The sequence below is a fragment of the Ctenopharyngodon idella genome, chromosome 14, assembly GCF_019924925.1.
Source record: "Ctenopharyngodon idella isolate HZGC_01 chromosome 14, HZGC01, whole genome shotgun sequence".
NCBI lineage: Eukaryota > Metazoa > Chordata > Actinopteri > Cypriniformes > Xenocyprididae > Ctenopharyngodon > Ctenopharyngodon idella.
This window is the reverse complement of record NC_067233.1, coordinates 23,951,488-23,965,162: the sequence shown is the minus strand read 5'-3', so window position 1 is coordinate 23,965,162 and position 13,675 is coordinate 23,951,488. Positions and strand designations below refer to the sequence as shown.

The following is a 13,675-nucleotide window of genomic DNA, read 5'->3' as shown; positions in this document are numbered from 1 at the left end:
AGGTTTAGGGGTAGGATTAGGGTTAGTACATAGTTACTACCCAGCTATTGTAATTACTAAAATAAATGCATAGTATGTACATGGGGAACTGGACTGTAAAATAAAGTATGGTTACAGTTTATTTTAAGGTGTCATTGTTACAGACTAATTATATATTTAAGTACAGAGTAATATTAATTATCAACATGTACTTACTATAGGGTTAGGATAGGATAAAGTTTTGGTTGAGGGTTAGAAGCATGCACAATTTACTGTTATTACTATGGTAAGTACATGTAACATATGTAACAAGGACACTAAAATAAAGTGTTACCTAAAGTGCTACAATATAAACACAATAAGTACACTGTAAGTACATGTTTTTGATGTAATTACATAGTTAAGGACACCTAATATATTTTTGTGTACTGACTTTTCCTAGTAATTTTTTACCTACTGCTGAAATCTGTATCTTAAAAGCTCAATATGATAGACAAGAGCATTCAGCTATAGACAAAACTGACATTCTTGAAAACAGACAATGTCAACTTAATAGAAAACAAATGACATTTGTATATAACAAATATTTCCATGGTGAAAAAACATCTAAACATTTTGACTAGTGTGGCTCACACAATGAAAACGCTTTTTTATTTTGTTGGCATTGGCCAATGTACTACCACATTAACTAGGTTTTGAAGCATGAATTAAATGTTTTGGGTGAGTATACATTTTGCAGACATGCAATAGAGTTCTGATGTTCCAGAAAACAGTTAAGACTGCTTTGAAAAAATCTGCCAAAGCAATTGAGACCCCCCCTTAAAAACTCCAGTGCTGATCAGACCTAGTCTCTGCGTTCTCTTTTGTCGTGGGCACACAGATTCTTCAGAGGCAGAGAGGGAGGAAGGCGGGGGAGTGTTTACTGGCCCTGTGGCCCGATGATTCAAAGCACTGGGTTCTTTTAGGTCATCCTGTCTAAACATCAGCCTAAACAGCACTGGTACTTGTACAGCAAAGCCTGCCAGACATCACAGTCTCAACGCCCCTTGTTGTCACACATTTTATTACAGTAAATATTTGTCAGGGTAGGTTTATTTTTATGTAGTCACATTCCTTGACTACAAAGGCAGGTGTTTAGGTAAAGTCGACTCTATATCTTAATTGGATTGACATAGACTCAGGTCATCTTCATTACAAGTCATCATGCAAAGTCGATCATATACTACTATAATCCATAGTCTGGTCACTTCTGCCCAGAGACAGCGTGAGCTGGTGGCTCGGATGTGTGAGATGAGAGCTAATGTCTGACTGGAGAGAAAGCCAGATACACAGCCCAGAGTTTATAGCTTCCAATGGATGTCTAATAGCCCCAGTGGACATTAATAGATATAGTGTCAAGGACTGTTGGCGGCTGATGTAATTTCCCACCCTGGCCTTGATTAATTAAAGAGTTGGATTGGTTCCTGTGAGGTACCATTATTTCACTTGAAGCTCGGCATCGAACAGGCTGCAACAAGTGGACCCACAAACCGTATAAGGGATGTATTTCAGTTTTATCTGTATTTGATTTGTTTTGGCTCTTTGTATGTCTTGCATAATGCGTAAACAGTATTAATGATTATTTAGCTACTCGATTCATCGCTGGTGGAATGATCTTCTCAACCTCTGAAAAGCAAGATATTATCTCTATTCTAGCCTGTGCTAATCTTGTAACTTTGTATTGAATGAATTGCTTTGTTGTATTTCTCGTTTGTTATATTCCTTTGCTAGTTTGCTGTTGATTATTAATTAGAAATTGCATGTGGCATATGTGTGCAGATATACAAAGATTTTTTTTACAGACAGATAGGTATAGAGGAGGAAAGGAGCTTCATGTTGGATCAGAAGGTTTGTCCCTGCACCTGTTTTGTTCATAAAAAAAAAAAAATGAACAAGTAGATGTGCACCATGATAACAGCAAAAGAGGGGCGAGAGATTAGAAGGAAGTGTGTGGGAGAGGCACAGCAGTCAGAGATGCTTCATTTGTAATCGGTGACAATTTAATCTGTCAGTTTTGGGGACAGTAGGAAGAGCGAGTGAGTGGCCAGCCAGTGAGTGCTGACGGCTAACTATAAGAGCTGTCAGCAGTATCGAATGCATAGACGGTGAGTAGTGAGATGAAAGGCGAGAAAGAGAGGAAAAACGAGTCAGGATACTGTCAATCAGTATTTTATATGTGCATTAAGAGCCAAACATGTCGCTGTGATAATATAAAATGAACTGCTCTTATTAAGGTGAAATGTAATTTAATGAGAAATGAAAATTTCTGTATAGAATTCAATTTAGTCACCTCAGTTGTGCGCTGAGAAGAGGAGACAATGAAAAAAGGGCGGTGGCACTGTCTCTGTGATTGAATGCAGCCGTGTTTTCAATCGATATTAATGAGAATGTTTTGAAAACAAGACGAATGCTGTAAAGGCAAAAGAAAACGATCATTTCCTTAATATACTTTTTATTTTTAATTCTTCGTGGCGCATCTGGTTGTTAATAGGCTTGTCGGTGTTTTTGTTCGGAGGTGCTGAAATGCAGTGAGCTGCGCTGGTTAGAGCGCGTTGCTCCCATCCCCCGCCTGTTCAGCACAGGGTGAGGGAGGGGGACAGGAGAGAAAGAGAGAGAGAGGGAGCGATAGGCAGCACCCTTGTGAGGGGGAACAAGAGTCAGCTTCGCGGAGAGGAGAGAAGAAAAAGAGCTGAGGCGCAAACAAAAGAGAGAACATGGATGAAGCAGGAAAATGTCTGTTTGAAAAGGCAAGCGCAGCGGAGACTTTGGTCATCCTGCACACATTCTGCCCGTTTTTTGGATGCCGTGGCTTGGAGCTGTTGCGCGGCGAGCTCTAAAGGCGGAAAGCGGTTTTTAATCCGTCTGTGGATGTTGCCAGCTTGCGATGGCTGTTGCAGGGCGATGTAGCTGCATAAAAGAGAACGTGCCTCTTTGTTTATGTTTCTTCATTGTTCTACTAAGTGTCCTTACAGATGCACAAATTCGCTACAGCATTCAGGAGGAGCTGGAGAGCGGCACTGTCGTTGGGGATCTTGTGCGGGATCTTGGGCTGGAGCTGCGAAAGCTTTCAGCGCGTCGGATCAGAATCAGCTCCGACAGTGCTAGGCGATACTTCAACATCAACCACAAAACTGGTAAGCTTGTTATAAGCGACCGGATTGACCGCGAAACGCTCTGTGAATTCAGCGGGACCTGCACGCTTAGTCTCGACGTGGTGTTAGAAAGCCCATTTGAACAGCACAGCGTGGATGTTGAGATTTTGGATGCAAATGACAACTCGCCGCTTTTCCCTCGAGACGAGTACCAGTTGGAGATCTCCGAGGGCGCACAGCCAGGCGCGCGGTTTTCCATTGAGGGCGCGCAAGATTCTGACGACGCCTCAAATTCCGTGCGCCATTATCGCCTTACCTCAAACGAACACCTGGCGCTCGATTCAACCAAACCACCTGCAGATGGAAAACACGTAGAGCTCGTGCTGAAAAAACCTTTCGACCGCGAGCTTTTGCAGTCTCACCAGTTTCTTATCACTGCTACTGATGGTGGATCGCCTCCGCGCTCGGGCACAGCCAAAATCAACGTGCGCGTTTTGGATACCAATGACAACGTGCCAGTCTTCGACAGCTCCGTGTATAAAGTGAAACTGCGGGAAAACTCTCCCGTTGGCGCGCTGGTAATTAAACTAAACGCCACAGATAGAGATGAGAGCTCTAATGGGGAGGTGTATTACTCTTTTAGCTCGTACACGCCAGATCGAGTGAGGCAGATGTTTTCTGTAGACACAGACAGTGGGGAAATTAGAGTAATGAGCAATGTGGACTATGAAGAAACCAACAGCTATGAGATGTATATCCAGGCAGCAGATCGAGGCCAAGGTGCCGTGGCAGTGCACTGTAAAGTGGTGGTGGAGGTGCTGGATGTGAATGATAACCCTCCTGAGATTGTGCTTTCCTCCCTCTCCAGCCCAGTTCGAGAGGACGCTCGGGCAGACACTGTGGTGGGTTTAATAAGCATAAATGACAGAGACTCTGGACAAAACAAACAGGTCAGCTTGGATATCATTCCCCCTAACCTTCCCTTTAAAATCAAATCATTCCGAAACCATTACACCATTGTTACCTCAGCCTTCCTGGACCGTGAGACTATATCATCATATAATGTCACAGTTACAGCCACGGATGGTGGAACGCCTCCTCTTTCATCCTCAATGACGGTTCGGGTAGAAGTGGCAGATGTGAACGACAATCCGCCACGTTTTAAACAGACTTCATACACTGTTTATGTCTCAGAAAACAATGCGGTCAGTGCACCTCTGTGCGTCGTAAAAGCAACGGACCCCGATGCCGGTGAGAACGCTCGCATCACATACACCGTCCTCAATGACAACAACCATGGTATTTCCGTGGCATCATATGTTTCTGTCAAACCTGCCACGGGTGAGGTGTACGCACTACGATCGTTTGACTTTGAGAAGTTGCGTGAGTTTCATTTCCAGGTTAAAGCTCAAGACAATGGTGTGCCACCTTTGAGCAGGGTGGCAACTGTCTATATTTACATCATGGACGCCAACGACCACAACCCGCAGTTTGTTCGCCCAGCGTCGAATGGCTCACATTCCACAGAGACTATTTTGCGTAACTCAGAGGCAGGCATCCTTGTTTCACGTGTGCTGGCTTGGGACTTAGATGCTGGCGAAAACGCCTGGTTGCTCTACAGCCTCCATCACCCGCCTGAACTGGACTTGTTTAAGGTGCACGAGCACACAGGTGAGATCCGCACAACACGGAGAGTAGTCGAGGATAATTCCACTGTCTTTAGCCTGACAGTGCATGTACGCGACCATGGTTCGCCTCCTCGCTCCGCATCTACAACAATCACTGTCGGCGTCATGGAGCTCCCACCCAAAGTGGCCCCAGACCCAAAACGCATAATCAGACCACATGGCACAATGATGTTCTCCGAAGTGACCCTCTATCTTCTTATCGCCCTCTGTGCCACCACCTTTGTTTTCTTGCTCACTGTCTTCGTCCTAGCAATTGTTCGCTGCCATGCCTACTGTAGCCAACCAGATGCTTGCTCCTGCTCGCCTTGCTGTGGGTCCAAGAAGAAAAAGAAGACGACGATGAAGAAGGCAGCCAAAGATGGTGGTGGTGGAGGAGGTGGTGGTGGGGCTGCCGGTGGTGGAGCCACAGGTGGAGCTGGGGCCGCTGCTGGTGGGGTCACTGTCCAGCAACAGTCTGCGGTGCTACGGAGAGATCTGAAAGTGGAGCCACACTACATTGAGGTCCGAGGAAACGGCTCTCTAACTAAAACGTACTGCTATAAGACCTGTCTGACTGCCACCTCAGGAAGTGACACTTTTATGTTCTACAATACGGGCCGACCGCTGAGTGGGACTTGGGGTTCAGGGGCTGACCGTTTCTTCACAGGACAGAGCGGGCAGTTTGTGCGCAGACTGAGCATGCCCGACGCTACGGCAATACAGGTGTGTGCAGTGCCCACACTCTTATAGCATTCATCAAGTGACTCATCCATCTATGCATGAAGAGAGGAGAAATTCTGTTCTCTTTTGCTAATGTGGTGCCTTTTCACTCTCAGATACGATGATAATGATTTAGGAGTAGATGATTTAGTGGCATTTATTGTTGTTGCTTCCAAATACACAGAAAAAAGTGTATAGACAAGTTTTACTCAAAAATTCACAATTAATTACAAAGAGGCAGCAAGTAATGCATTAAATTAAACATGAAATTTTGAAGCAATACTAAAAAATGAACTCCAGTCATCTTTGTTTTATTTACAACTTCGAAAAGCCATTTTTTTTATTTTATTTTTTTTACAGTGTATTAAAGTTGTATCGCTTACTGTTTGCAGTACAGCTACAGGCCTGTTTTCAGCACTGGAAAGCTCAGGTGTCTTGCTTAGCATATATCAGGCCTCGATAATGGATGCCTGCTGTTGTACTGGAGCATTTTTACTTTTTTTCTTTTTGTGCCTCATTAATTCACAGCAGCAGTCTTTAGTGTGCACTGCAGAATGCATGTGTTTGTGTGTGTGTGTTTATGGTGATTTATGGTATCAGACTCTCTTTCCACTTGTTTACAGCTGTCATCAAATTGCATCTCATCAGTTGTGGATTTAGAGAGAAGCGCTCACTTTTTCTCCTCTCCTCTCTCTCGCCCCCTCTCTCTCTCTCTTCAGCCTGTTCTGCAGTGCGCTGTTTCAGGACAGCTGGGTGTGTTTATATTTAGAGGTGTGAAGCTCAAACAACACTCCAGTTTCTCTGTACCCACACTTAAATCTCTCAAGAGAGACTCTCCAGCCTATCTTCAGTTTAGTTACACAACTTCATATTGGACATCATCCACCAAAACCAACTGATAGGCCTTTAAGCTATACACAGGTTAGCATGATTGATCCTCTGATGACAGCTTTATAGATAGATAGATAGATTTATAATGAGAATCACTATTCAGAATAATGGCAATTATAAGAAAAATTCAAAGGGAAGGATAATGTGATTGTCACGAAAATTCCACAGTGCAAAAACACTCAATGGTCATTTTATTTTATTTATTTTTTAATTTATTTCATTGTATTTTATATTTTACTTTTTTTTTTTTTTTATTTTATTTTGTTTATCAGGCTGCCCCATTTATTTCTCGTTATTTCTCAAAAGATCAACTGATTTTCTAAGCACATCTTTGCAGCAGAGGTTTTTTTTTTTCAGTTTGTCAAGCCTTAGTATGACCAACAATTTATTACAAATGAAGCTTTCTGTATCTGCTCTGTTCACCAGAGATCATCATTATAAACTGAGTGCATTTATGTTGTGTTGTTGATCAAGTTGTGAGTGTTTCAGGGATTACTGGATGCGAAAACATTTCTCTGTGTGAGCGCCTCTTATTTGTGAAGTAATTACTGGCTCGTTTCAGCTGTTCTCATTAAATGTCAGTCATGTTTGTTCTCCCAGTGTGTGATTAAGTGGCAGTGGAGTGCTTTCTGGTGGCTGATTGGGCGGTTTGGTTTGGAAAGAAAAGGAAGGAAGGATTGTGATTGGTTGGTGCAGAGGTGCGAATGCTGTATCTAGGCGAGGTGTGTCCACTCAGAAGGGAACTGAGAGAGAGAGAGAAAATGAGAAAAAGAGAGTAAGGAACTGCTGGTGAGACGAGATCAGACTGAACTCATTATCTGCCTCTCCTCACACCACACACACATAGTGAGTGATAAATCAAAGACCTGTGAGATGAATAAAAAACAGATCCCCAGATTCTTTGCTCAGCAACCCGCTCTGTTTTCATATTCACTATATTTGAGTGTCTGTAAATTTGTAGTTCTGCAAATGATTTAACTAGGGTTGTACGACATGTCGAAATTATTGAAATATCACAAATGTACATATCACAATGTGCACATCGCAACGGCTTGTAATAACTACATGATTTTAATACTCCAAAATATTACAAAAACTCCAAGTTTTAGGTAGCAGCAGAGAGTAAATTGGACACATGACTGTTACATACGTGTTACATCGCCAAATACACAGAAAATGTCGTCAAAATGCCCGTCTTGGTGAGTATTCACGTAAACACAGTCAGTTGTCTTGAGTGGAGTAAACAGTTGAGAAGATAATCACGTGTGTAACAATATATTGGATCCGTGCAGCTCTTAAAGTGACAGCAGCCTAATAAACCTGCTTCCATCTGTGTGCTTAAGAGAAAATCACTCACTGCTCTAGACTGAATAACTTTTGTAGCTTTAATAATCAATATGTATTTAATTCTAACAGTGAAGACTAAGCAGTGTTTTATCTTTACATTCGATTATTCAGTTTCTGTTGTTAAAAAAAATCTAACGTATACCTGAAACCCTAACCGTAACACTTTTTATGTAAAGCTAAAGTAAAACACTGCTTACTTTGAGAAGTTGTAGGGATGCTTTCTTCTCAGAAAAAAAAAAAAAAGAATGCGAAACATGTATGTTGGTTATAGCATTTTTAGTTTTTAAATATATTTAAATAAAATATACATTTATTTTACACACTTACAAAGCATTATCTTATCGCGTATTGAATATCGCATTATTTAACAAGTTATTGCAAATCGCGTTTTTCATCAATATCGTGCAGCCCTATGTTTAACCCTTGTACTCTTCATCCAAAATCTTTCAAAACATCTTCCTACTGCATATCCTTATTTACTCGTGTTGAATGAGTCATTGTACATTCACACCTGGGTTTGTTTAGGGAACGTTGCAAACACAATTGGTGCATCAGATGGTTTTGTTGTTTTTATTTACATGTTTTTCTCTTGGTATTAGATGTTTGTCCATTGAAATGTGGTCGTTATGGCCCTGGTACAAACTCTTGCAGGGGATTTGTAACTGATTTATATTCAGTCTTTTTCTGGAAAAGGTTTTATTTGAGTGTTTGTACAGAATCTAAGAAAGGTTCCAGCTAGATTGTACATTAGTGTTTGTACACTATATGATGTTTTTGCTTGACCGGTAGCAGGTGTGTATTGTAGTTGTTTTGCAGGCTTCTATGATGGATGTGTGTGTTTGCGTGTTGTGGAGGAAAAGCAGGCCCTGCTGATTACACTGCGAATTGGATTTCACATTGATGAATGTCCAGCAGGAGATGTGTGTGTGTGAGAGAGAAAAATATAAGTGAAATAGGGATGATGAGGACAATGCCTGCCTTTTTAGTATCTAATAGCTGATAGTATAAGATCTGCAGACTGAAATGTCCTGCTGTGTCATTTTAATGCAGATGGATTTTACAGTTCATGATTGTAAAGTAGCAGATATCATACAACACCTTGGTGAACATAAAAATTCACCTCAAAATATAATGTTATAAATTTATTTCTAATGTTAATAATCTTATTTGTTTTATTTTGATTTTGGAGTGAATATAACCTAGACATGTTCTTGAACAGCTTCATGGCATCCACTCACCTTGTGCATTTTGAGCAGATATGCCTCAGTCTCTCTCCCTGAGGAGACTCATTCAGATCGATCTCACCCCCCTGCTAATGCTCCTCCAGGCTTTTATGACCTTGATTCGTCTCTGTGTCGGTATGTTTGAATGGTTGGTCTGGCTGGTTCAGATCTTTTGGTGGATGAGCATCTCAATTTATCATTAATGTTTGTGTGTCTGAGTGTGTGAGTTTAAGACATGGATGAAATCTTGACCTAAATCTAACTCTTTCCTCCAAACCACAGTCTTGCAGCCATCATGATCTTATGACTACAGTCCAGCATGATTATTTAATGAGATAATATTGGTTTTTTGATCCGTCCCAGCGCTTAAAGTCATCTCTTTCTCTCTCTTTGTCTGTCTTTGTCTTTCTCAGCCTAAAGTTCCCAGTGCAGACTGGAGATATTCAGCATCTCTCAGAGCAGGAATGCAAAGGTATGACATGATTGTCCTAATTTTTCTCTTTTGTTGCATCTACTGAATATGCCAAATTACTTTAAAGGGGGCATAAATAAATTGAATAATTGGATGGACAGGTGGATGGATGGATGGATGGATGGATGAAAGGACGGATGGATGGATGGATGGATGGATGAAGGACGGATGGATGGATGGATGGATGGATGGATGGATGGATGGATGGATGGACAGACAGATGGATGGATGGATAGACGGATGGACGGACGGATGGACAGACGGACAGATGGATGCATGGATGGATGGATGATGGATGGATGGACAGATGGATGGATCGACAGACGGATGGATGGATGGATGGATGGTGGATGGATGGATAGATGGATGGATGATAGATGGACAGACGGATGGACGGACAGACGGATGGATGGATGGATAGACGGATGGACGGACGGATGGACAGACGGACAGATGGATGCATGGATGGATGGATGTATGATGGATGTATCGACAGATGGATGGATGGACAGACAGATGGATGCATGGATGGATGGATGGATGGATGGATGATAGATGGACAGACGGATGGACGGACAGATGGATGGATGGATGGATGGATGGATGGATGGATTGATGGATGGACAAACAGATGGATGGTTGGAAGGATGGATGGATGGACGGATGGAAGGAAGGACGGATGGATAGATGGATGGAAGGACAGACGAATGGATGGATGGATGGACGGATGGACAGATGGATAGATGGATGGAAGGACAGACGAATGGATGGACAGATGGACGGATGGATGGATGGATGGATGGATGGATGGATGGATGGATGGATGGGGGACGGATGGATGGACGGACGGACAGACGGATGGATGGATGAACGGATGGATGGATAGAAGGACGGTCGGATGGAAGGAAGGATGGATGGATGGATGGCGGGACAGATGGACGGATGGATGGATTGATGGATGATGATGATGGATAGATGGATGGATGGATGGATGGATGGACGGATGATAAAAAATAAATTAAGATGAAATTTCCTTTGCCTTTTGTGATAAGTATTTATTGTATCAAAGTAAAGATTAGAAAAAAATATAATAATAAAAAAAAAAAACTACATTTATACTGCTTTGTCACAAAAGAACTAAATGAAAATAATAATAATAATAATAATAATAATAATAATAATAATAAAAGATTATAAGAGGACCACAGGTAAAATATTGCATAAAATGTATGATAATGACTACTTTAAATGGCTGAATCTAGTGAAAGGAAGGTAAGAATAGAATATCATTATGAGACCATAATTTTCAGACATTACATATGGAAGTAGTTAGCTAAAAACAACTGATGCTGGTATGATCATGGAAACTGTGCACTAGCATTACATTACCCATAAATCACTGGGCCAGTGGATACAGTTATCCACCACTCGTTCTGAATCAACCAAAGGTCTGATCTTACAGCAGCCGCTGAATGACCAGTACAGCTGTACAGCGACAATTTCCGTGGAAGCCGAAGTAGGTCACATGCGGCGATTGAAGTAATGCCTACAGCCATGTCGGCAAAACGATGGCAACGAAGGACATTGCAGACAACATACTGGGCAGCACATTCACATATGTCAGAGCTGTGTGTGTGTGTGTGTGTGTGTGTGTGACTGAATGACCTCCGATCTTCATTAGTGGTACACTGATTCCCTCCTAATTACAGCAGGGTTTAATGAGAGCTAATGTAGCCACGCAAATCATTCTCATGCATTAAATCAGATTCCTGTCTCACAATTTATGTGCTTGGAGAAACCAGAGCAAAATTAATTTTTTACATTAATGATGCTCTTGCTTTCTTTTGCTTGTTGAGTTTAAGGCAGATTTATAAGGGTTTCATTGGTGGTTTCAGCAGCTTTTTGTTTTATTAATATTCACTATTGCTCATATTTAGAGTTTAGGATTTGAACCTTAAAACTTAAGTATTTCAAAGTGCAACAGTCTGTGTCATGAACAATACCTCAAATGGTAAGATATGCAGTTACTTTAAATGATCAGACTGGTTTTTAACAACCCATAGGGATCCAAGCCATATCCAGGAAACAGAATATTATAGAGATTTGAACCACAACACCCTAGCAACCACACAGCAATGTGTTAAAGTCAGTGAGAATACCTTAGCAATGGCCTGACAACCCGAGTGAGACTTGCAAGGGCAAACATTATTTATATTTTCTTCAGAAAATGTTCTGAAATATTCTCGGTACTTTTTTACACCACAGACAAACAGATTTTAGTCAAAAATAGCTTTTGGGATGTTAAACAGAGAAATGATCAGTGGAGGATGCAATGATATTGATATGCATGCAGAAATGGACAAAGGGAAAGAGAGCCAGACAGGAAGAAAGAGAGAGGGAGGATGTTTGAACATTAGCTGAGGATCATGTCTTTAGTCCAGTGCTTCTCATTAATAATGTATTAGCCTTACTGACTGCTGCTTCACAGCTCTTTAAAATGGCTTCCCCACACACACACACACACACACACACACACACACACACACACACACACACACACACACACACACACAGCATGTAATAGCAGCAGTAACCGCCTGACCTTGGACTGCAAACATTCATCAGAGAGAGAGCGAGAGGGGGGCAAATAAAATGGTGGTTTTCCACCCCTCACTGTCTGCTCTGCATGCATTCTGTTTTTGGATGGGGTTTTAACAGTTTAGTGGTTAATTGCAATCATTAGAATTGTCACAACGTATTAAAACTTGTATTTTAGAATTCACATTTGAAAATACATGAACTATGCATACTACTTATCTATCCCTTGAAGAGTTAAATAAACCAAAGACTGGTATGCTTAAATAATCAAATAGAATTGAGTAGATTACCAATGCTATTTATCGTTTACTGTTCAAAAGTCTGAGTAAGATTTTTTTTTTTTTTTTTGATAGAATGAATACCTTTATTTAGTGAGATTGATCAAAAGTGACAGATCTTTTGTAGCGTTATAAATGATAAATGTCCTTACTGTTTTAAATAAATGTTCTTTTGAACTTTTGAATATTATTTATATTCAGCAGAACAGTTTTCAGCATTGATAATAATCAGAAATGTTTCTTGAGCAGCAAATCAGCATATTAGAATGATTTCTGAAGGATCATGTGACACTGAAGACTGAAGTAATGATGCTGAAAATTCAGCTTTGAATTACATTTTAAAATATAAATGTATACATTTTATACTATATATTAAAATAGAAAGCAGTTATTTTAGATAATATTTCACAGTATTAGGTTTTTTTTTTTTTTTTTTTTTTTTTTTTTTACTTTTTTGATCAAATAAATGCAGTCTAGCAGAAAAGACTTACTTCAAAAAACATTTTAAAAATCTTCCCGATCTCAGACTTTTTAATTGTTGCTTGCACAAGGGACCAAATGCATAGTGATCATGTTTTATATAATGTACAGTCAACCCGTTATCATAAAAATAGAATAAAATTCTCTTCTTTGCTCTAATTTTCTGCAGTTTTAATTTTCCCTAGTTTCTGCAATACTCTAGCTTACTCTGAACATTATGATACTGCAAATATTCTTCACCCTTGTGTAATAAATTGCTTGTGATGTTCCTCACGTGGAATTCACTTTAGATAAATGGTTCTCCTAAATGGTGTTTATACTGCGATAATGACCAGCTCACTGTATGTTATCCCACTTATTATATAGATACTTTCCAAATAAATAAGTAAATGGACATGAAATACTGATTTGAGATAGATAAAGTCATTTTATTAAGTGAGAAAGGGAGCACAGCTATGTATGAAATCGGTTTCTTGGGACAGCAGTCAGTTATTATAAGTTTAGTACAAAATTATGTTGCCATGATTAGCGTATATGACGTATAAGGTGCAAGAAAAGGGTATTGTGGTAGAGGCATTCAACAACAGCTACCATCTGAAATGCATTTTCCCCCATTCTTCTATGACAGTTGATTTTGTGATGGAACGACCTATCATGTTTTCAGCCACTCTGAACACAGCGAGCTAATCCTTTCTTAACACTCTTCCAGCTGCATACAGATCTACAGAGAGAACATGGGAAGTGATAACACCCCTTTTTAAGAGCAAAAGAAACCTCCCGCTTGGTTTGATTTTCTGCCACTGGCGATTTGTAAGGCTTTTTCCTGATGCAGACACACAAATGTGGGTGTATGCATACTCAACATAAAATGCCATTTGCAGCACATTTT

General features: G+C 40.6%; 1 protein-coding gene across 50 annotated transcripts in view; it reads left to right on the top strand.

Annotated features, from left to right (window-relative positions):
* The window catches only part of LOC127525752 (protocadherin alpha-C2-like), a 139,141-nt gene that overhangs the window by 109,686 nt on the left and 15,780 nt on the right, over positions 1-13,675 (top strand). For 27 of the 50 annotated variants that reach the window (XM_051918587.1, XM_051918582.1, XM_051918590.1 and 24 more), the window contains one exon: positions 9,372-9,430. The exons of 20 other annotated variants lie outside the window; for them this stretch is intronic. In XM_051918587.1, the coding sequence (XP_051774547.1) occupies positions 9,372-9,430 (59 nt within the window). Of the gene's footprint in view, positions 1-2,045; positions 2,124-2,354; positions 5,501-9,371; positions 9,431-13,675 lie in introns of those variants that run through there. 3 more of the 50 variants (XM_051918615.1, XM_051918564.1, XM_051918612.1) reach the window with 3 other exon arrangements.